The sequence below is a fragment of the Lycorma delicatula genome, chromosome 9 (assembly GCF_047948215.1).
Source record: "Lycorma delicatula isolate Av1 chromosome 9, ASM4794821v1, whole genome shotgun sequence".
Lineage (NCBI taxonomy): Eukaryota > Metazoa > Arthropoda > Insecta > Hemiptera > Fulgoridae > Lycorma > Lycorma delicatula.
Genome location: NC_134463.1, coordinates 109,610,266 through 109,627,869, shown reverse-complemented (window position 1 = coordinate 109,627,869; position 17,604 = coordinate 109,610,266). Strand labels below are relative to the sequence as shown.

General features: G+C 33.2%; 2 protein-coding genes across 4 annotated transcripts in view; one reads left to right on the top strand and one right to left on the bottom strand.

Moving 5' to 3' along the window:
• The window catches only part of LOC142330729 (uncharacterized), a 315,974-nt gene that overhangs the window by 99,085 nt on the left and 199,285 nt on the right, over positions 1–17,604 (bottom strand). The window lies entirely within an intron of this gene.
• Positions 1–17,604, top strand: part of LOC142330511 (vanin-like protein 1) — a 69,313-nt gene that overhangs the window by 35,800 nt on the left and 15,909 nt on the right. For all 3 annotated transcript variants that reach the window (XM_075375830.1, XM_075375831.1, XM_075375829.1), the window contains exons 5-6: positions 506–714; positions 3,565–3,774. In XM_075375830.1, coding sequence (XP_075231945.1) covers positions 506–714; positions 3,565–3,774 — 419 coding nt within the window. The remainder of the gene's footprint in view (positions 1–505; positions 715–3,564; positions 3,775–17,604) is intronic.

Below are 17,604 nucleotides of genomic sequence, written 5' to 3'. Positions count from 1 at the left end.
GTATTCAAAGGAAAAAAAATCTTATGATCTCATTGTCGTTTTAAAATTTTGTAACAATCTTTCGACAATTTTATTTAAAATATAAAAGTATTGTTAAGTTTTTTTTTTTTGTTGTAATTAAAATAAACTTGAATTTGCTGCTTGTTCATTTAATTTAAAAAAAAAAAATTAATTCACGTTTCCGTAATGATTTTATTTATTTCAATACCTTTAAATATTTCTGTTAATATTATATCTTATAATTATTACTTAATAAATATGAAATAAACCATATTAACGTTTTTTGCTATTGGCATGAAATTTTTTTTCGCGACATTCTTCAATTATTTCGGAAAAAATTTCAGAGCAAAATATTTTTATTATGAATAAAATAGAGTAACTAATTCTTAACATGATGAACTATTCAGTAGGCTAAAAACAATAAAATAATTATTATCAATTACATTGATTTATCACAGTTATAATTTACGCACATTATACAACTAATTTAATATAATTTTTTCAGATATCGTAAGTATAATTTATACGGCGCTGGGGGACTAAGTAAACCAGATAAAAATGATACCATACAATATTTTGATACAGATTTCGGTGTAAAATTTGGTATATTTACATGTTTTGATATATTATTTAAAACGCCAGCATTAGAACTAGTAGATGCAAGTCATATAGTTTTTCCAACAGCCTGGTATTCAGAATTACCATTTCTTACAGGTATGTAGAATTAAAAGGAAATTTAAAAACAATATTTTTTTACGTAATGTATATTCTAATTTTTTTTTTAAATTCTTGACAAAAATTTACTAATCCATTCTTTTTTTTAATTTTATTCTAACACATGGTCAGAAGGTAAAATAATCTATCGATTGGATCTCTGAATGATAGTATTCAAATTGAGATCAATAAAAAGCAAAAAAACAAAATGTTTTCATGAGAAAATTGTAACAACTGCATAGTGGAAGAGTTATGTATAAAATAAGAGTGGAATTTATTTTAATTTTAAGAGTGTCATCTGATTGTTGAGATAGTATCCAAAGATGTACAAATTAAAGACAGGTACTTCCTACAAGCTGCCTCTTCATACCTTCTTTATCCCACTTTTATAACCCGGCATGCGGAACATGTGCTACTGATTGGCACAAAAGTAATGCGTACGTGCTATTTAAAAATATCGTAAGTAACTACGCCACGTCAAAGAAAATCATAACATTACAGCGTATAATAAATTAACAACTCATTTCATACACTTTTTTTTATTACGTCATTGTTATTGTTTATTTATAGCAAAACCTTAACTTACTTGAAAAAATATATACTTTTAAGAAATAAATTACTTCCTATACATGCTGAACAAAATATTAGGCATAAATAGTTTTATTTGTAATAACAAACTACTAAAATATATTTCGTCACTATAATAGTAACGTCATAACTAGATACGGTGAAAGACATTGTAAATTAATTAATGTGACTTTTGGAATACACTACTTTGGCTGCTGGTGAGAGGAGAAGTCGCTGAGAAGAGCAGCGGAGTGGAGGCCATAGCGTACTACGGACCCGTCTTCAGATATTACATACACTATATCAATTTAGTGGTTTTCTGTTTCATTTTTCAACGAGTCAAATTAATTATTTAAATATTAGCATAACACCCCTAAAAAACGATGATGAACAAGTGACACAATCTTTTCATATTAGTCAAAGTTGCTTTCTCAAGAGCTATAATGCTGAATATATTGTCAGTCCCTGTGGTTAGCAAAATGATAGTGTCACTTGTAGGGCTGAATATCATCTACATTTTTTGGAGGATTTGGCGTGGTAATATGAAATCTTATAGGCTAAGGGAAGAAGGCAACGAGAAATCACTTCATTACTCTTTTTCCATACTAAGCCTCACCTGTTATGTTTATTATTTTTAAAGACATGTTTGTAATATCTGGAAGTGAACTGTGAATATCAGATCGTTTACTACCGGTACAGTCATGGCACCCTAAAATATATATATATATATGCACATTGTTCAAAAAGTGACGCAACCTTATGGAAGAATGCTTCCTTCTTTTGTAGCAAGTTTAAAATAGAGGAAAACGGATTACACAATGCAGAAGAGAATATTCAGTGTATCCCAATACATCAGATGTACTAGTTATGCCCAGACCCAGAATGCCTTCACAGAAAAATACGTTGTGGATGCACCAAACAAGTCCTTCTCCATCAAGCGGCTGTACGACAAGTTCCAAGAGCTAGGGAAGTAGGAGATGCAGCAGGGAAGTAGGAGATGCAGCAAAAAGTGGTCGACCCAATGTGCTAACACCAAAAACGTTTATAGATGTGCAAGCAGCTTATTCTGTTAACACAACAAGTCCGTGCGACGCCTATCTGGGGCCAGTCTGGTTTTTCCATTGGTAATACCCACACGGTATCGCGGAATTGTTTAAAGATGCAAGCGTACAGAATTCGTGTTTTTCAGGAGTTGTTACCAGCAGATACTAGAAAACCTGTAACTTTCTGACAGCGGATCTGTAACGCCAGATTGGGAAGAATTCGATGATTGGTTTTGGTCTGACGGGGAATGGTTTCACCTTGATGGATACGTGAATGCTCAGAATCATCCATTCAGTGTACGGAAAATCCACATCAGCGGCACAAGTCTTCTCTGCACGGACAAATAATGGTTTTTCGGTATGCAATTTCAGTGGTACCTTCATGATATTCTTTCATGGTACAGTGAACAGGGCTATATACAGATGGTGCAACAATTTGCCTGCCGGTCTAAACCTGCAGACCGGCTAGAGTGCACGTGGTTTCAACAAGAAAATGCTACGGCTCGTACAGTCAACGACACTTGGTTAGGTGTTTTCATGGACAAGTGATTTCGAAGGTGTTGTGGCCCCTCGGTCTCCTGATTTATCCCTTCCTGACGTTTTCCTGTGCGGATACCTTTAGAATGCTGCTTCCAAAACTCATCCTCTCACCAATCCCGAATTGCAGTGCAAAATTGAACGATGTGTCCCTGAAATTCCTCAACAAACGTTACAATGTGTTTTAACAGCATGCAACGTCGTATTGAATTTGAATCGGATACAGAGGCCACTTTCAACAACTAATGTAACTTACTCATTTACCCATAAGGTTGCGTCACTTTATAAACATTATAAACACTCTGTATCTGTCTATATATATATATATATATATATATATAGATATATAAATAACATATACATGAGAGGCAATACACAGAGATAAAAATAATTTTCTACCTTTATCATAGAGATAGAAAGTAAATTAAAATTGTAAAATAACTCTTTTTCAGATACCTCAATATCCTGTCACTTGATTGTCGTAAGCTAGTAGATAAATTATTGTAAAATTAACAGCAAATTATTACAAAACGCTACTATTAGTAAAAATCTAAATAAGAAAATACGTGAGGTCATAGTAATCTTTATTACTGGTAAAACGGATAAAGCTTCAGGAAAATAATTTTTTTTTAAATAAGAAACTATAATGAAAGTTACTTATTTATTTTTATTTTTTTTTTCATTATTAATTATCTTGTTTCAGCTATCCAAGAACAATCGGCATGGTCATATGCAACTAATAAAGTATTAATGGCATCAAATTATAATAATCCTGCAAAAGGATGTACTGGTTCTGGAATATATTTTGGACAACTAAGTGATCCAAAGACAATTAATCAAAGATCATTACAGACTCAAGTAGATGGTACCTTTGCCATAATTTCAAATATACCAAAGAATTTAAGCGTTCCAGGTAAATATTTACTTTTGGTAACTATTTAATTCTATTTAAAATTTGTAATAATGAATGAAATTGTTTTTTGTACTAAAATTTATAATACACTTCGATTGCTTACTTTTTCGAGAAGTAACAAAATAGTTTCATATAATTATTAAAATTTCCTACTGTAAAATATGTGTTCCAGGAGATCCCAGTTAAATTTATAACCTTATTCACCTGGCTAAAATGCTGAAAAGAAGTTTTACAAAAATGGGTTCAGAATCGGTTTGTTTTTTGAGTTACGGCTAATAAAATATTTTTCCTTTAAATTCATCTTAAACGGAACGCTTGAAGTAAGATACTGTATTTACGTAAATACAATTTATACGACTAAATTTACGATTTTAGGTATAATTTTTTTAAAACAATTCAAAGAAATTAGTCCTAAAAACGTGCATTGAATACTTTTTAAAAATACTGTAAAACAAAAAAAAATAAATACAAATTTAACATCCTTACTAATATTATAAATGTGAATATGAGTTTGTTTGTTTGTTTGTTACGCTTTCACACAGAAACTACCCAACCGATCATCATGAAACTTCGTACACATATTCTCAAAGGTATTGCGAAGGACATAGGACACTTTTTAGTGAAAAAAAACAATATTTTTTCGGGAGGGTAAAAAAATTTATATTGGTAGGTATGATCGTCCGACAAAAATTTGACTAAATTCAACGCCACCTGGCGTTCCAGTAAGTAAATGAAATAAATTGCCAATCCAACACTGTAATACCGACGGTCAAGTCACAATTCAATTGAGTAAAGTTCTTGTGCTGTTTCGAATCCTTCTATATTTATTGTTATTCTTCTGTCACTTCTAAGCAATACAAAAACTTTTCCAGTTTTTGAGGTTAGGTGCCTGTTTATTGTTTTACTTCTACCGTTATTTTCAGTTTTTACTCTGTTTCTTTTTTTCTAAATTGCCTCGGAAGCGCAAATCTAACCTGTCCAGGGATTCATCACGGGCCCGGGCGGTAAAAGTTGCTCGAACTCAAAAATCTTCCACTCACGCAGAACTAAGACGACAACAAGCGAGGCGACAATGTGCTTTGATAGCTGGTGAAACAACTACTCAGACAAGAAAGGTTAGATGAGCAAGCTGAACGCCAAGCTACCTTAAGAGCAGCTGAAACGCCAATTCAAACACAAATTCGTTTAGAAAGGCAAGCTAAACAGTAGGCAGCTATAAGAGCGAGAGAAACTCCAGAACAATCGCAGGCGAGAAGAATCGTTCATGCAGAAATGCAAATCGCGCGCCGTCGAGATTTCATGCGTAACAATTGATCTGTATTTAATAATTCTGGATTTCAATATGATCCTTCACTTGAATACCATAATTCTTTAATTATTGGCATTCTTTAATTGGTATTGACTCAATGAATAGAAAATGTCAGCATTGAGATGCTTTGAAATGGAAAGATGAAACTGCTGGAATGTGCTGTTCCAGTGGTAAAGTTTCGCTTCCTTTACTTGGTGAACCAGAGGAGCCTTTGAAAACTGTATATTTAAGTGTTAGAGATGAGTCGAAGCAATTTTTATAAAATCAGAAAGTATAACTCTTGTTTCCAAATGACATCCTTTGGCGTAGATAAAGTGATAAGAATGCCCGGATTTTCACCAACTTTTACTGTACAAGGACAGACATATCATCAAATTGGATCACTTTTTCCAGCAGTTAATGAGCAGCATAAATTTTTGCAGGTGTATTTTATGGGTGATGAAGAAAATGAAGTATACCGTCGTTGTCAGTATATTGAAGGAGTCGAAAGAGATAAAGTATTGAAAATTTTACCCGCGAGCGAAGCCGCGGGTAAAAACTAGTTAAAAATAAAAATAAAAACAATTATAATGTAGTAGCAAAGATTCAAATAGAAACGTTAAAAAAAATCCCAGGATACAAACGTGTGACGAATGAAATGTATCTTTCCGTATATTAAAAATGTATAAAAAAAATATAATGTGACTAATATTAAAAATAAACCCAAAAATACTTAAATATTAAGAAAAATATTTGAAAAATTTAAATATCTCGAAGTAATACTGATAATGCCCAGGAAAGATCAAATACAAAAATTAGAACAAACAATATGGAACTACTCTATCAGCAATTAACAAAGGAAAAGTTCTTTACTTTTAATGCAAAATTCAGACACTGTCAAATAGCCATTAAACCAAAATTATATGCTGTAGAAACGATGATGACAGTCAAAGATTCGAGATTGAAAGAAATAGTTAAAAAAAGGATAATTTTAAGAATTATTTTAGGATCTAAATGTAAAAATAATTAAATTATCTGAAGATCAATGAAGAAATTTTACAGATATTTAAACAAAAATAACGGATTCTATACAAAAAGAAGGTTAGGTTTTTAAAGATATTTGTAACGAAGCAGGACAATAGATTAACAAAAAAAAAAAATCTTTAATTATCTTTTTAAATTATAAAAACAAAATAACTGATTTTAAAACAACAAAAATGTACTTTTAGAAAAAAAATTAAAATTTTCACGAGTTTTCAGGAATAATAAAAAGAAAAAGGGGGAAAAATTTTTTCTAGAAAGTGACACGAATTTAGTCAAAAAACGAAATAGTACTGCCAGAAAAAAAAAGAATGTAAAGCTGTTTTCTTTTAATGCGATATATAAATTTCCAAACGAAACAAAACAATAACCAGAAAAATTATACTGAGAATTGTATATACGTAGAATTATAAAATCCGTAGTAAAAAAAAAATTGTTACTAAATCAGTAACATAAATAAGTACCGCAAGGCAAATTAAAATATTATGTAAAGCAATTTTTCAATGTTATTTTTAATGAAAATATTTTTACTTATGTGACGTGTTTATTACTGAGTATTACATTTTTACGTGATTTTTAGGTCGATTTCATAAGAAAGCTACCTATTGTAATGTGTACTATGATTCGACTTCCGGAAAATTTCGACAAAGCGTCGCGTTTTACATCCGCCAGACCCCAAAACCACCGTCAGCTCAAAAGTTTATATATATATATATATATATATATATATATATATATTTCTTGTCGTCGAATGGCTTCCACGGCTCGTAATTCATAACCTTTTGGTGGCCCTGAAAAGGGCCTTTTTTGTGATAGCTTTGAGAAGAGCTGTTGGGTTCGGAAGCTGATCTCCGGCGAAGTCGGGGAGTTGCGGCTCGTCCATTGAAGTCAGACTGGGCTTTCCCTCAGAGGCAGTTGGGCCCCCACTACGGCGTGGCAGTAGTGGCTCCCAGAGTCCCGCAGTGTCGCGTCGGCGTCGGTCGTCCTTCGACGGCGCGGCCGAGGCGGTTCTCCCCGAGCAATCCCGCGCTGGGCAGGCTACTGCTGCTGAGTCCACCGGCCAGGGCGATTGAAGCCTGGCGAGCTGGAGAGGAAAAGTAGCATCCGCGTCCAGCGACTCCCTCAGCGGGCCGGGCAGGCCTGCTGCTCCAGTAGGAAATGTTGGCATCCGCCGGGAGGTCCCACGTTGAAGCGGCCAGGGAACTTCTTCTGTCTTCCTCCATATTCTTCTTGGTCTTCTCCAGGTGGTAGTCGACGATGAATTGAAAATTCACTCTCGTGCACGCTCTTTTATTGGAGTCTGAGTGTGGTGAGGCCGCAACGCCGCTATGGTGGGAGAACTAAGCGGTCATCTGCGCGGCGGGACTGATGCTTATATCAGTGCGTACGTATACTGTGCGCCAATCACATCTAAGTTGCTACCGTGTTCGTCCGCCGTTATTAAATTAGGCATATATGTGGTAACAATCTATATATATAAATATATATATTTCAATTTGTTGTGGACACGATAACTGCCGTAATTTTGCGCCAATCACTTTCAAATAGTTTCTTAAAAATAACTCGTTTCAAAATCTCAAAGTTTGTTAACGGCCAAAATCGAACCATGGGGATAGAAATGGGGAGGGCTTTTTAAAAAAAAACAAAATATCGCTATAACTTTCTTATTAACTAAATTATCGAATTCCTTTAAAGTTCTTACTATTCTTTGGAAAAGGGCCTAAAACTTACGTAACTAAAGTTTTTGGATAATATCAACCATTGGCCCAGGGGATGGAAAAAATGGGGTTTCGAAGACAAAAAAAATCATACCTCCCTTAATAGGCATAGTATTGAATCGGTTTAAAGTAATCGTTAGTCCTCTTAACATTACCTAAAAGTTTTATCTGTAATCATTTTTGATATGACCAACCCTTACGGCCAGGGATGACCAAAATGTGCTGGAATTGTATGAAGGGGCTTGTCGTATGCTAAACATGTGAAAGTTTGTTTTACATGCATCCATTATCGTATTTAGTAAATTTGAAGTTTTTCTTAACTTTAAAGTGGAAAAATCTTTTTTTATTCCCTATTTAGCACCGGTGAAATCTAAAAAAAAATCTAAAAAAAATCTCATTCGACCCGCCCTTCTGGCGGGTCGAATGAGATTTTTTTTACACAAATACTTTCCAAGATTTGTTAAAGAACATTTATTAATTATTATCTGTAAAAAAAGTAGCAGTTAGGTTACTGTTTTACGATAGTTCATTGGGGATTACAAAAACTATTTAACGCATGAAATATGGAACAATGCGTTTAAATTATTATAAAAAAATTAATCATAAAATAATAAATTAAGTCTTATAAATTGTATTCGTACTTAACGTTGCGGTGTAGCATTAACATTATTTTGATTGTGAAGCCAAACGGAATACCTTTTACCGGTCGTAACACGAAAACAAAGAAATAACAAAGCTTGAAAAGCTCTTTTTTTCAAGGTTTCTCCCGATCTTGACATAGAAGCTCCTACTATAGACTAACATATCCCTTTTGATTCCCTCTTTCTATTACCCTATTTCGGGAAGACGTCAAGGTAAAGAGCTGAAAATCGGATTTGTTATTAAAGTTTTATAACAAATCTATATTATTTTTAGGTCTAAAAACGAAATCAAAAATGATATTAGGTCGTTGTCCAAGAGAGAATATTCGCAACGTCACCCATAAGATGGCTAGGGGTTCAATCTATAGCTTGAAACCTTTGCTGGGATAACACGAATGTATCATGAAATCTGGAAGCAATCGGTCGGTCAGTTCCCGCGTGATACTATTGCAAACGGACAGAATCGCCTCAAACTATCGCATTTATACATTAGGTAAAAGAAATTTTTCTATTTATCTTATAGAAAAAGAAATATGAACCAAAACAGTTACTACAACCAAATAAATTTTACATGTAACACATAAACACGAATATTTCAACACAATTTAATATAATCCGAAACACTTACGATTAGAAATAAAAAATATATTAAACAAACAAACACAACACAAATTGAGTATTGGCCTTTTATTTTTCGTATACTTAAAGGGTTTCATAATTATTATTATTTTTTTAATTGGCACTATTGATACTACCACATAGCCCGCTAAGAAAAGATACTGATAGATATTGCACGAAATGGCCTTTTAAGAACAACACCCATTACTTTGAAAGTCAATCGTTTAGTATGACAAACATTAAAATTAATTAAACAAAAGAAATAATCGAAAAAAACAGGTTTTTACAAAAGGTACTTTTTTTTTGTCTTCAGTCATTTGACTGGTTTGATGCAGCTCTCCAAGATTCCCTATCTAGTGCTGCTAGTCGTTTCATTTCAGTATACCCTCTACATCCTACATCCCTAACAATTTGTTTTACATATGCCAAACGTGGCTTGGCTATACAATTTTTCCCCTCTACCCATCCTTCCAATATTAAAGCGACTATTCCAGGATGCCTTAGTATGTGGCCTATAAGTCTGTCTCTTCTTTTAACTATATTTTTCCAAATGCTTCTTTCTTCATCTATTTGCCGCAATACCTTTTCATTTGTCACATTATCCAACCATCTGATTTTTAACATTCTGCTATAGCACCGCATTTCAAAAGCTTCTAATCTTTTCTTCTCAGATACTCCGATTGTCCAAGTTTCACTTCCATATTAAGCGACACTCCAAACATACACTTCAAAAATCTTTTCCTGACATTTAAATTAATTTTAAGGTACATTTATACGCCCAAATTTTTTTGGTTGATAAATAAATATATTATCACACACTCAATTTTCCATATAACCTTTATTAGCATAAAGCAGCACTGGGGGAAAAAAAGACATCATTGAATATACACGTACATGACAGTAGAAAAGACGCTAAAAGATATCGAACAATCAAATATATTCAAAAATTTATATTATATAATTATTAATAAATATATTAAATAAGTAGAGAACTGGTATAAATGATAGTAATTATCAGTTTAAAACGAATGACTAATATTATATTAATAATCAATAATACTAAATTGTAGGATTTAATCAGTTGTGATAGTGAGTACTGTTCCATATTCCACAACATGTGAAATATGAAAACCGTTTTACGTAAGCAATAGAAATAATAGTCAAAAGAGGTTAACAGATTAAAATTTTGTTTTTACTAAAATTAAAATATCTGTAATAATTTAGTACAAAGGTATAACATAATAGAAAAACAAAGACTTAAATAATATTTTAAAGGGCTCTCCATATACTCTTCGTTTTTCAATAAATAATCCGGATTTAAATTCAATTTATTAAATAGTAACCAATTTAAAATAACAGGTGTACAAAAAAAAAAAATTGTAGTTTTAATTTGTTATATTTCTTAGATGAGATGTACCAGTGTTGAATTAAGGCTAAAATCAAAGCTAACAGGACAATTTCAATTTTTCGCAAAGCCGTTGACTGATTGCCAAACTTTTATTTTTTTAACACTTCCAAAGCGACCGGTACAGCCTTAAAGCATTACCTTGATCGCTCCGGAGTGTCGTAGGAGCAGATTGCCGCGGAAAGATTTGACATGTCTTCGCGTTTCACATTCCCCAGACCCCAAAACCACTATCAGCTCAAACATTTATACACACATTTATATATATATATTAGACTTTCTTGTGGACACTATAACTGCCGTAATTTTGTGCTAATTACTTTTAAATTGTTTCATAAAAATAACTCGACCCAAAATTTCAGTCGAGTTCGTTAACGGCCAAAATCGGACAATGGGGATGGAAATGGGGTGGCTTTTTCGAAAAAAACAAAATACCGCTATAACCTTCTTATTAAGTAAAATATCGAATTCGTTTTAAGTTCTTACTATTCTTTGACAAAGAGCCTAAAACTTATCTAAGTAAAGTTTTGGCCCAGGGGATGGAAAAAATGGGGTTTCGAAGACAAAAAAAAAATCATGTCTCCCTTAATAGTTACAATACCGAATCGGTTTAAAGTGGTCGTTAATTCTCTAAATATTACCTAAAACTTTTGTCTGAAACAATTTTTGATATGACATAATGGCAAGGTATGACCTAAATATTGCTGGAATTGTAAGAAGGGTAAGGTGGAAATTTTTTTTATCCCCTACTTAGTTCCGGTGAAATCTACCTCCGTCTTCCGGCTTGCCGAAAAAATTTTCTTACGTGGAATTGTATTGCATTGTTAAATAGATGAATTTTTATTATTCATAAATAAATAATATTCATAATTAATTTTTATATAAAGTTACGTTGACATATAAATTTATTTTTACGATTTCTATGAAAAACAAATCACGTACAGTAATCAAAACTACATACAAATATTTAAAAATCGATAATATCAACATCGGATTTAAATGGTTAAATAATGAATTAAATTTTATCTAATTGTCATGACCTAATTACGAGTAATCTCTTAAACAAAAAAGACAATTATATCAATTTCATTGTTATTGCTGATCACTCCTATCACTAAATTTATCATTATGCTGTCACGTCATGGAATTACTGGAATTTAATATGTTGTCGTGACATGAAATTACTGAAATAATCGTATTGTAAAGGGGGTACCATACGGCTTAGATGGTGATAGATATAATAGAGTTAGGCGCGCGGGTTCTTTGATCTTCCGCGGGTAGGCTGTTAGTTTAGCAGTTCTTGAGGGCTACGTGGTAGAGTTAGAGGTCTCATATCTTCTTAGAAGGCAAAACTTGACTAGGACGGAATTTACTGATATGAATGTCTTTCGAGGCATTTGCATCAGTGGTATCTCACGAAGCCGACTGATGAATGTGAAATTTGATCAGTTTGGGGGCAAGAAGATGTCCTCCGATTAAGCCACTCATGGCTAGGAACGGAGAGGGTAGTTTGGCGACCAGACACGTCACGAGGCGGGTTTTCTTCTTCCTCAGGGGGGAATTAAGATCACATTGCTGATCTCCGTGGAGGAGTGGTAGTGTCTCGGCCTTTCATCCGGAAATCCCCGGTTCGAATCCCGATCAGGAATGGCATTTTTCACAGACTACATAGTTCATTGTCATCCATCAGTAACTTTAAATGAGCGTAAGCCCATTGTTACTGTATGCGTACGTAAATAATATTGATATTGCTTATCTGTCATAAATAATATTTAATGTATTAATAATAGAGTTCAACTTATCAACATATAACAAATATATTGATTGGTATAATATATATTATTATTATTATTATTATAAGTCGAGAACTTCCCAATGGAAGACGTTAAGCTTGCATGATTTATATTTCTTTCGCTTGGCATTCTTCTTTTCCCTCCAAAATTCTTTCATTCTTTCAGAAAAGCCCTTCCGTTCTTCAGACCATTTCGGACGACGTTGTTTAGGATTCGGCGCTTCTTGTTTAACTTCCCATTTATTTATTTTATTTCTGCATGTGTTTCTGTCTATGATCCCCTCCAGCGTAATTCCGGCGTGTTCTAAATATTTTCGTGTTTCTGCGAGCCAGGGGATTGCAACTTTTAATGATGTTAAGTACGCGATTATTCTTTTGGTCAGTCGGTTTTCCGGCAGCCTGCAAAAGTGTCCAAAGAATTTCATTTTTCTTTTCATTCAGTTTCTACATAAGTTCAAAAATTTAGTAAATTGTATCCTTCTTCAGTTTGTCTCGGTCCCAATATTTTCCTTATGATCTTCCTTTCCTGTTTCTTTATTTCTTCTATTTCGGTTTTTCTATTTAAGGTCAATGTTTCATTAGCATATAATGCTGTGGGTTTAATAACTATATTGTAATGCCGGATTTTCGTTTGACGCGAGAGAGATTTCTTGCTGTAGAGACTTTGTACTAAACCTAGAGCTTTCCTGACCTTCTGCAGACGATCCAATTGACTTGGTTTCTCAGAGCTGTTCGGCGTAATAAATTCTCCAAGGTACTTAAAGCGAGGGACTTTATTTATTACTGCTTATTTTGTGTTTAAATTTGGGATTTCTATTCTGGAGCAGATGAACACTGTTTTTTCAAACGAAATTTATAGTCCCACTTTTCTGCACATTCCTTGAGTGAGTGTTTCTATTTGTTTTATCGCAGTCCGTTCGTCTTCCGCAAGGACTGACAGATCGTCTGCAAATGCCATGTAAGGAATACTTAAATTTAATTTCGCGAATCCCAATGAAATCGGTTTTCAGTATTTTTGTTGTTTTGAGTGTATCTTCCCACTCTTTCATCACTTTGTCCAATGTGATGTTAAATAGCAGGGAGGAGAGTCCATCCTCCTGTCTCACTCTCGTCTTAATTTCAAAAGGTTCTAAGATTTCGCCCATAAATTTTATTTTAGATTTAGTCCCAGTTAATATATAGAGTATTATAATATATTATTAGTTGGTAAGCGAAACTTTATTATTTACATATTATATTATTATTATCTCAACATGGCACCAACGGTGTCATGTTGAGAAAACTTAACCTATTAATATTTACATTAAATTCTAACCCATTGTAAAAATATTTGCGAATTAACGAGCACTTTTATTTTTCTTTATTTAATAAATCTTTTATTGCTTGGCATATCACCGTCTCACAGTTTGTTACATACATAATGTTCCAACGATTAAATTTCCTTATAGAAGCGATACATATACTCGTCTCTAGGCGGCGGGGAAGAATGGAATCGTTGTTTTAGCACTCGCGTGTATGGATTATGCAAAAAAAAAAGTTTTATTACAGTTAAATTGTGTTACACTTATACATTATGTAAGCGATGGAATGACTAACATTTTCTCCAATATGAAAAAGAAAAAAGAAATTAAATTTAGGAACTTTTCGTTATAAGGTTGGTAATAATCAATTTATTTAAATACTATTCAATTGTAGTTAATTTTTGTATGTGTATTGATAAAAATGACATTTAGTACGCAAAACAATATTGATAGTTTATGCCTCAGTATTCGCTGGAAAAAGAATAAGGATACGTACATGAAGAATTCCAAGCGCATTACCTTAATTCTCCGTTACGATTTGTCAATATTTAAGTAAGAAGAACAGAAAAAACTGAAAGTTTTTGGAAATTCATCTTTTCCACATTCAGGCTGACCTAAAAATAGTTTTACCTTAGAAAACAAACAACTAGTAGCAGGCCATTAATAAAGAGCTCTAAAATGACAACAAGAAAGAATCCGTCAGGTTGAACATTTTCAGAAAAAGTTTACAAAAGGAGTTGAAGTTTAATCGATCAGAATTTCTTCATGCACAACATGAAGATGATTTTAAAAGTAGGATTGAATTTTATGAAGAATTGATTGGGATGTACATCCTAATTTCTCCACCACAGTAAGGTGATCTGTTGAGATATGCATCTGATCAAACGAGTTAATTAGCTCTCATAAATAAATAAGAGCAAAAGAATAAAAGGGTTGATAATCTCCTCTAATGTGTATTAAATAAAAAACGTAAAGTTTTTTCTGTTTTAACTTTTAATATTAAGAATTTCCTCATCGGTAATTGGGGGAAACTGACTTTTCAGATCACTTCGTATAATACATTACGATAAATTCATTATGTAGGCGATAAATTACAAAGAGATAAGTTAAAATAAAACATGAAAAGTATACAAGGAAGAATAATGTTTGAACAGTAAATAATTACTAATATCGAAACAGACAATTTAAAAATGAAAAGATTTTAAAAAAATATTTGTACCAAGTGTAGCGGAATACGGTATATGACACATGGATATTAGGAATGGTAGAAAGACAATCTTTACTAAAATATATAGATGGCAATGAAAAATACACAAAATCAACATAGTTAAGGTATGAAATGAAGCTGTATTAAGATCAAGCGTAGAAAAATAATTGGTTTGAGTGCTATTTTCTGTCCTTCCTAGCATTATTACTCTTATCATTAGTGACGCGTTTCGGAGTACCTCCATTCCCAAAACCACTTTTAGCACTGAGTCTTCCTGAGTTGAAATAGTCGAATGCATTGCGATATTAAGCTCCCACACACCATCACTACACGGCCTCTTCTGTTTGGTCATTTTTTTTTTATAAATTAAAATCGTTAGTGCAAGAGAGATAAAGCAGAATAGTACATGACAGTAGGAATGAGGAGTACAGGAGAAGCTTAACATCACTATTTATTCAACGATCCCAACTCAGGAAGAATCAGTGTTAAAAATAATTTTGGGAATAAGGTACTCCGAAACGCATCAACTACGAATATTAGAATGACAGCGCTAGGAAGGGCGGAAAAAACTCAAATCAATTATGATAATCCTAGTGAAGATATAAAATATTGGAAACATTTTGGAGAGAAATAAATCTGAGGCATATTCTTTATAGAATAAGACTGATAAGTCAGATACTTAGATTAGTAAATTTAGTATAGGAAAGAGAAGTAGAAGGGAAAACTGTAGGGAAAGAAAAGGATGAAATACAAATAGGATGTAATTAGAGGTATACTATTTACGAGGATCGTTCAATAATTACAAAAAGAAAAATGACTGGAAAGATTATTATTTAGTGGACGATAATGAAATGAACACCTTTTCAACATAATCACTGGGTAAATTTAGGGTTCTGTTTCATATTTTTGCGAGCTTTCTTATTCCAGTAGTAAAAAATGGTTTACCTTAATATCTGAGCCATTTTTATGCCACAGCATTGATCTGCTCGTTGTTACTGAATTTGGTGTCACTTAAAAACTCTTAAGAAGACAAAAATAAAAAATCTGATGATGTGAAATTAGGATTATAGGTGGATGTATCAACATCTCCCAACCAAATTTCTCTTGTTTTTTAAGCGGTATGGGGAGGGGCATTTTCATGAAGAAGAATTACGACTTTTGAGAGAGAATCAGGTCGGTTTCTTTTTATTGCAAGTTTCACTTGACTTTCTAATGTGTAAGAACATTCTTCATTATTGATTGCAAGTTGTTCTAAAGAATTGCAATAGATTGGGACTTTACAGACTAAAAATATTATCGGCTGACGCGTAGGTTTTGTATTTTTTCCTGGCAGGCAGATTCGGATGTTTTTATTCCATACTTTGATGTTTAGATTACGATTCAAAATGAGAAATCTAAATTTCATCATATATGTTAAAAGTTATTATCTGATCTAAACAGATATTAACTTCCGCTGAAAACTGTCGTTTCATAAAAAAGTGAATTCGGTTATTTTTGTGATGTTTAGTCAACCTTTTCGGGACCCAAAAAGAACTTGTTTTTCGGTATTTCAACTTATCGTGGATAATTATACTGGTCGTGGCCGATAATTGTACTACAAATTTCAGTAATTCAAACATTTTTATGAATTTATTTTTATAAATAGGATCATTATTGCGATTATGCAAAGCGTTAATCGAAACTTCCACCCGTTTTCTACTATTATGAACAGTTTATTCTGCCCAATTTAAAAACTTCAATCCGTTTATACAAATTTTAATGAATAATTTACTCTTTTTTATTATTCTGTTTTAACATCCGTGAGTGAATTTCCGTCTATTTTACATCTTCAAAAAATAAAACGTTTACCACAGCTCGCTATACTTCCACGTTACACGATTCAAGAGGAACCGATATCTTGAAATAAAGAGAAGAGGTTATATTAATGAAAACTCTTTTCGAAAAGGTTATACTAGGTGCGACAATAAAGTAATGAGACTGATGTGAAAAAAAATTTGCTTACCGTTTTAGTAATGTTTAGTGTTGTCTCCTTCAAAGTAGTTCCCCTCTGATTGCACACACTTATTCCAGCGCTTCTGCCATTGATGGTAACATTTCTGGAACTCATCTTCAGTAATATCCTCCAAGACCCTCGTCACAGCGATTATCTGGTGAATAAGGTGGCTGTGGTAGTACTGAAATTTGTTTTGAGATTAAAAATTGCTGTACTGACAGAGCAGTATGGGATGGCGCATTATCGTGATGCAGAATCCAATTATTAGCAATGTTGGCACGGACACGAAGAACTCGTTTACGAAGTCTTTCTAAAATTTCTTTGTAGAAATATTGATTAACTGTTTGTCCAGGAGGCACTCACTCTTTAAGAACAATTCCCTTGGAATCGAAGAAGCACACCAGCATGCAATTCACTTTTAACTTACATGCGAGCTTTTTTTGGTCTGGGTGATCCCTTTGAGCACCATTGCGAACTTTGGCGTTTTGTCTCTGGATCGTATTGAAAAAACCAACCTTCATCACCAGTAATAACACGGCTTAACAAATCTGGATTGATTTCCGTTTGCTCTAACAGATCGGCTGCCACATTTTTCCGTGTTTCTAGCTGTTGTGTGAGATTTTTGGGGACCATTTTTGCACAAATCTTTCTCATACCAAGATCTTTAGTTAATATTAATATTAGTTAATATTAGACGAACCGTTTCTCGATCGATGTCGAGTTCTCCAATCATTTTCATGGATAATCTTCGATCAGATCGTACGATTTCACGCACCCTGGTCAAGTTGACATCTGTCCGTGAGGTTGATGGTCGTCCACTGCGGTC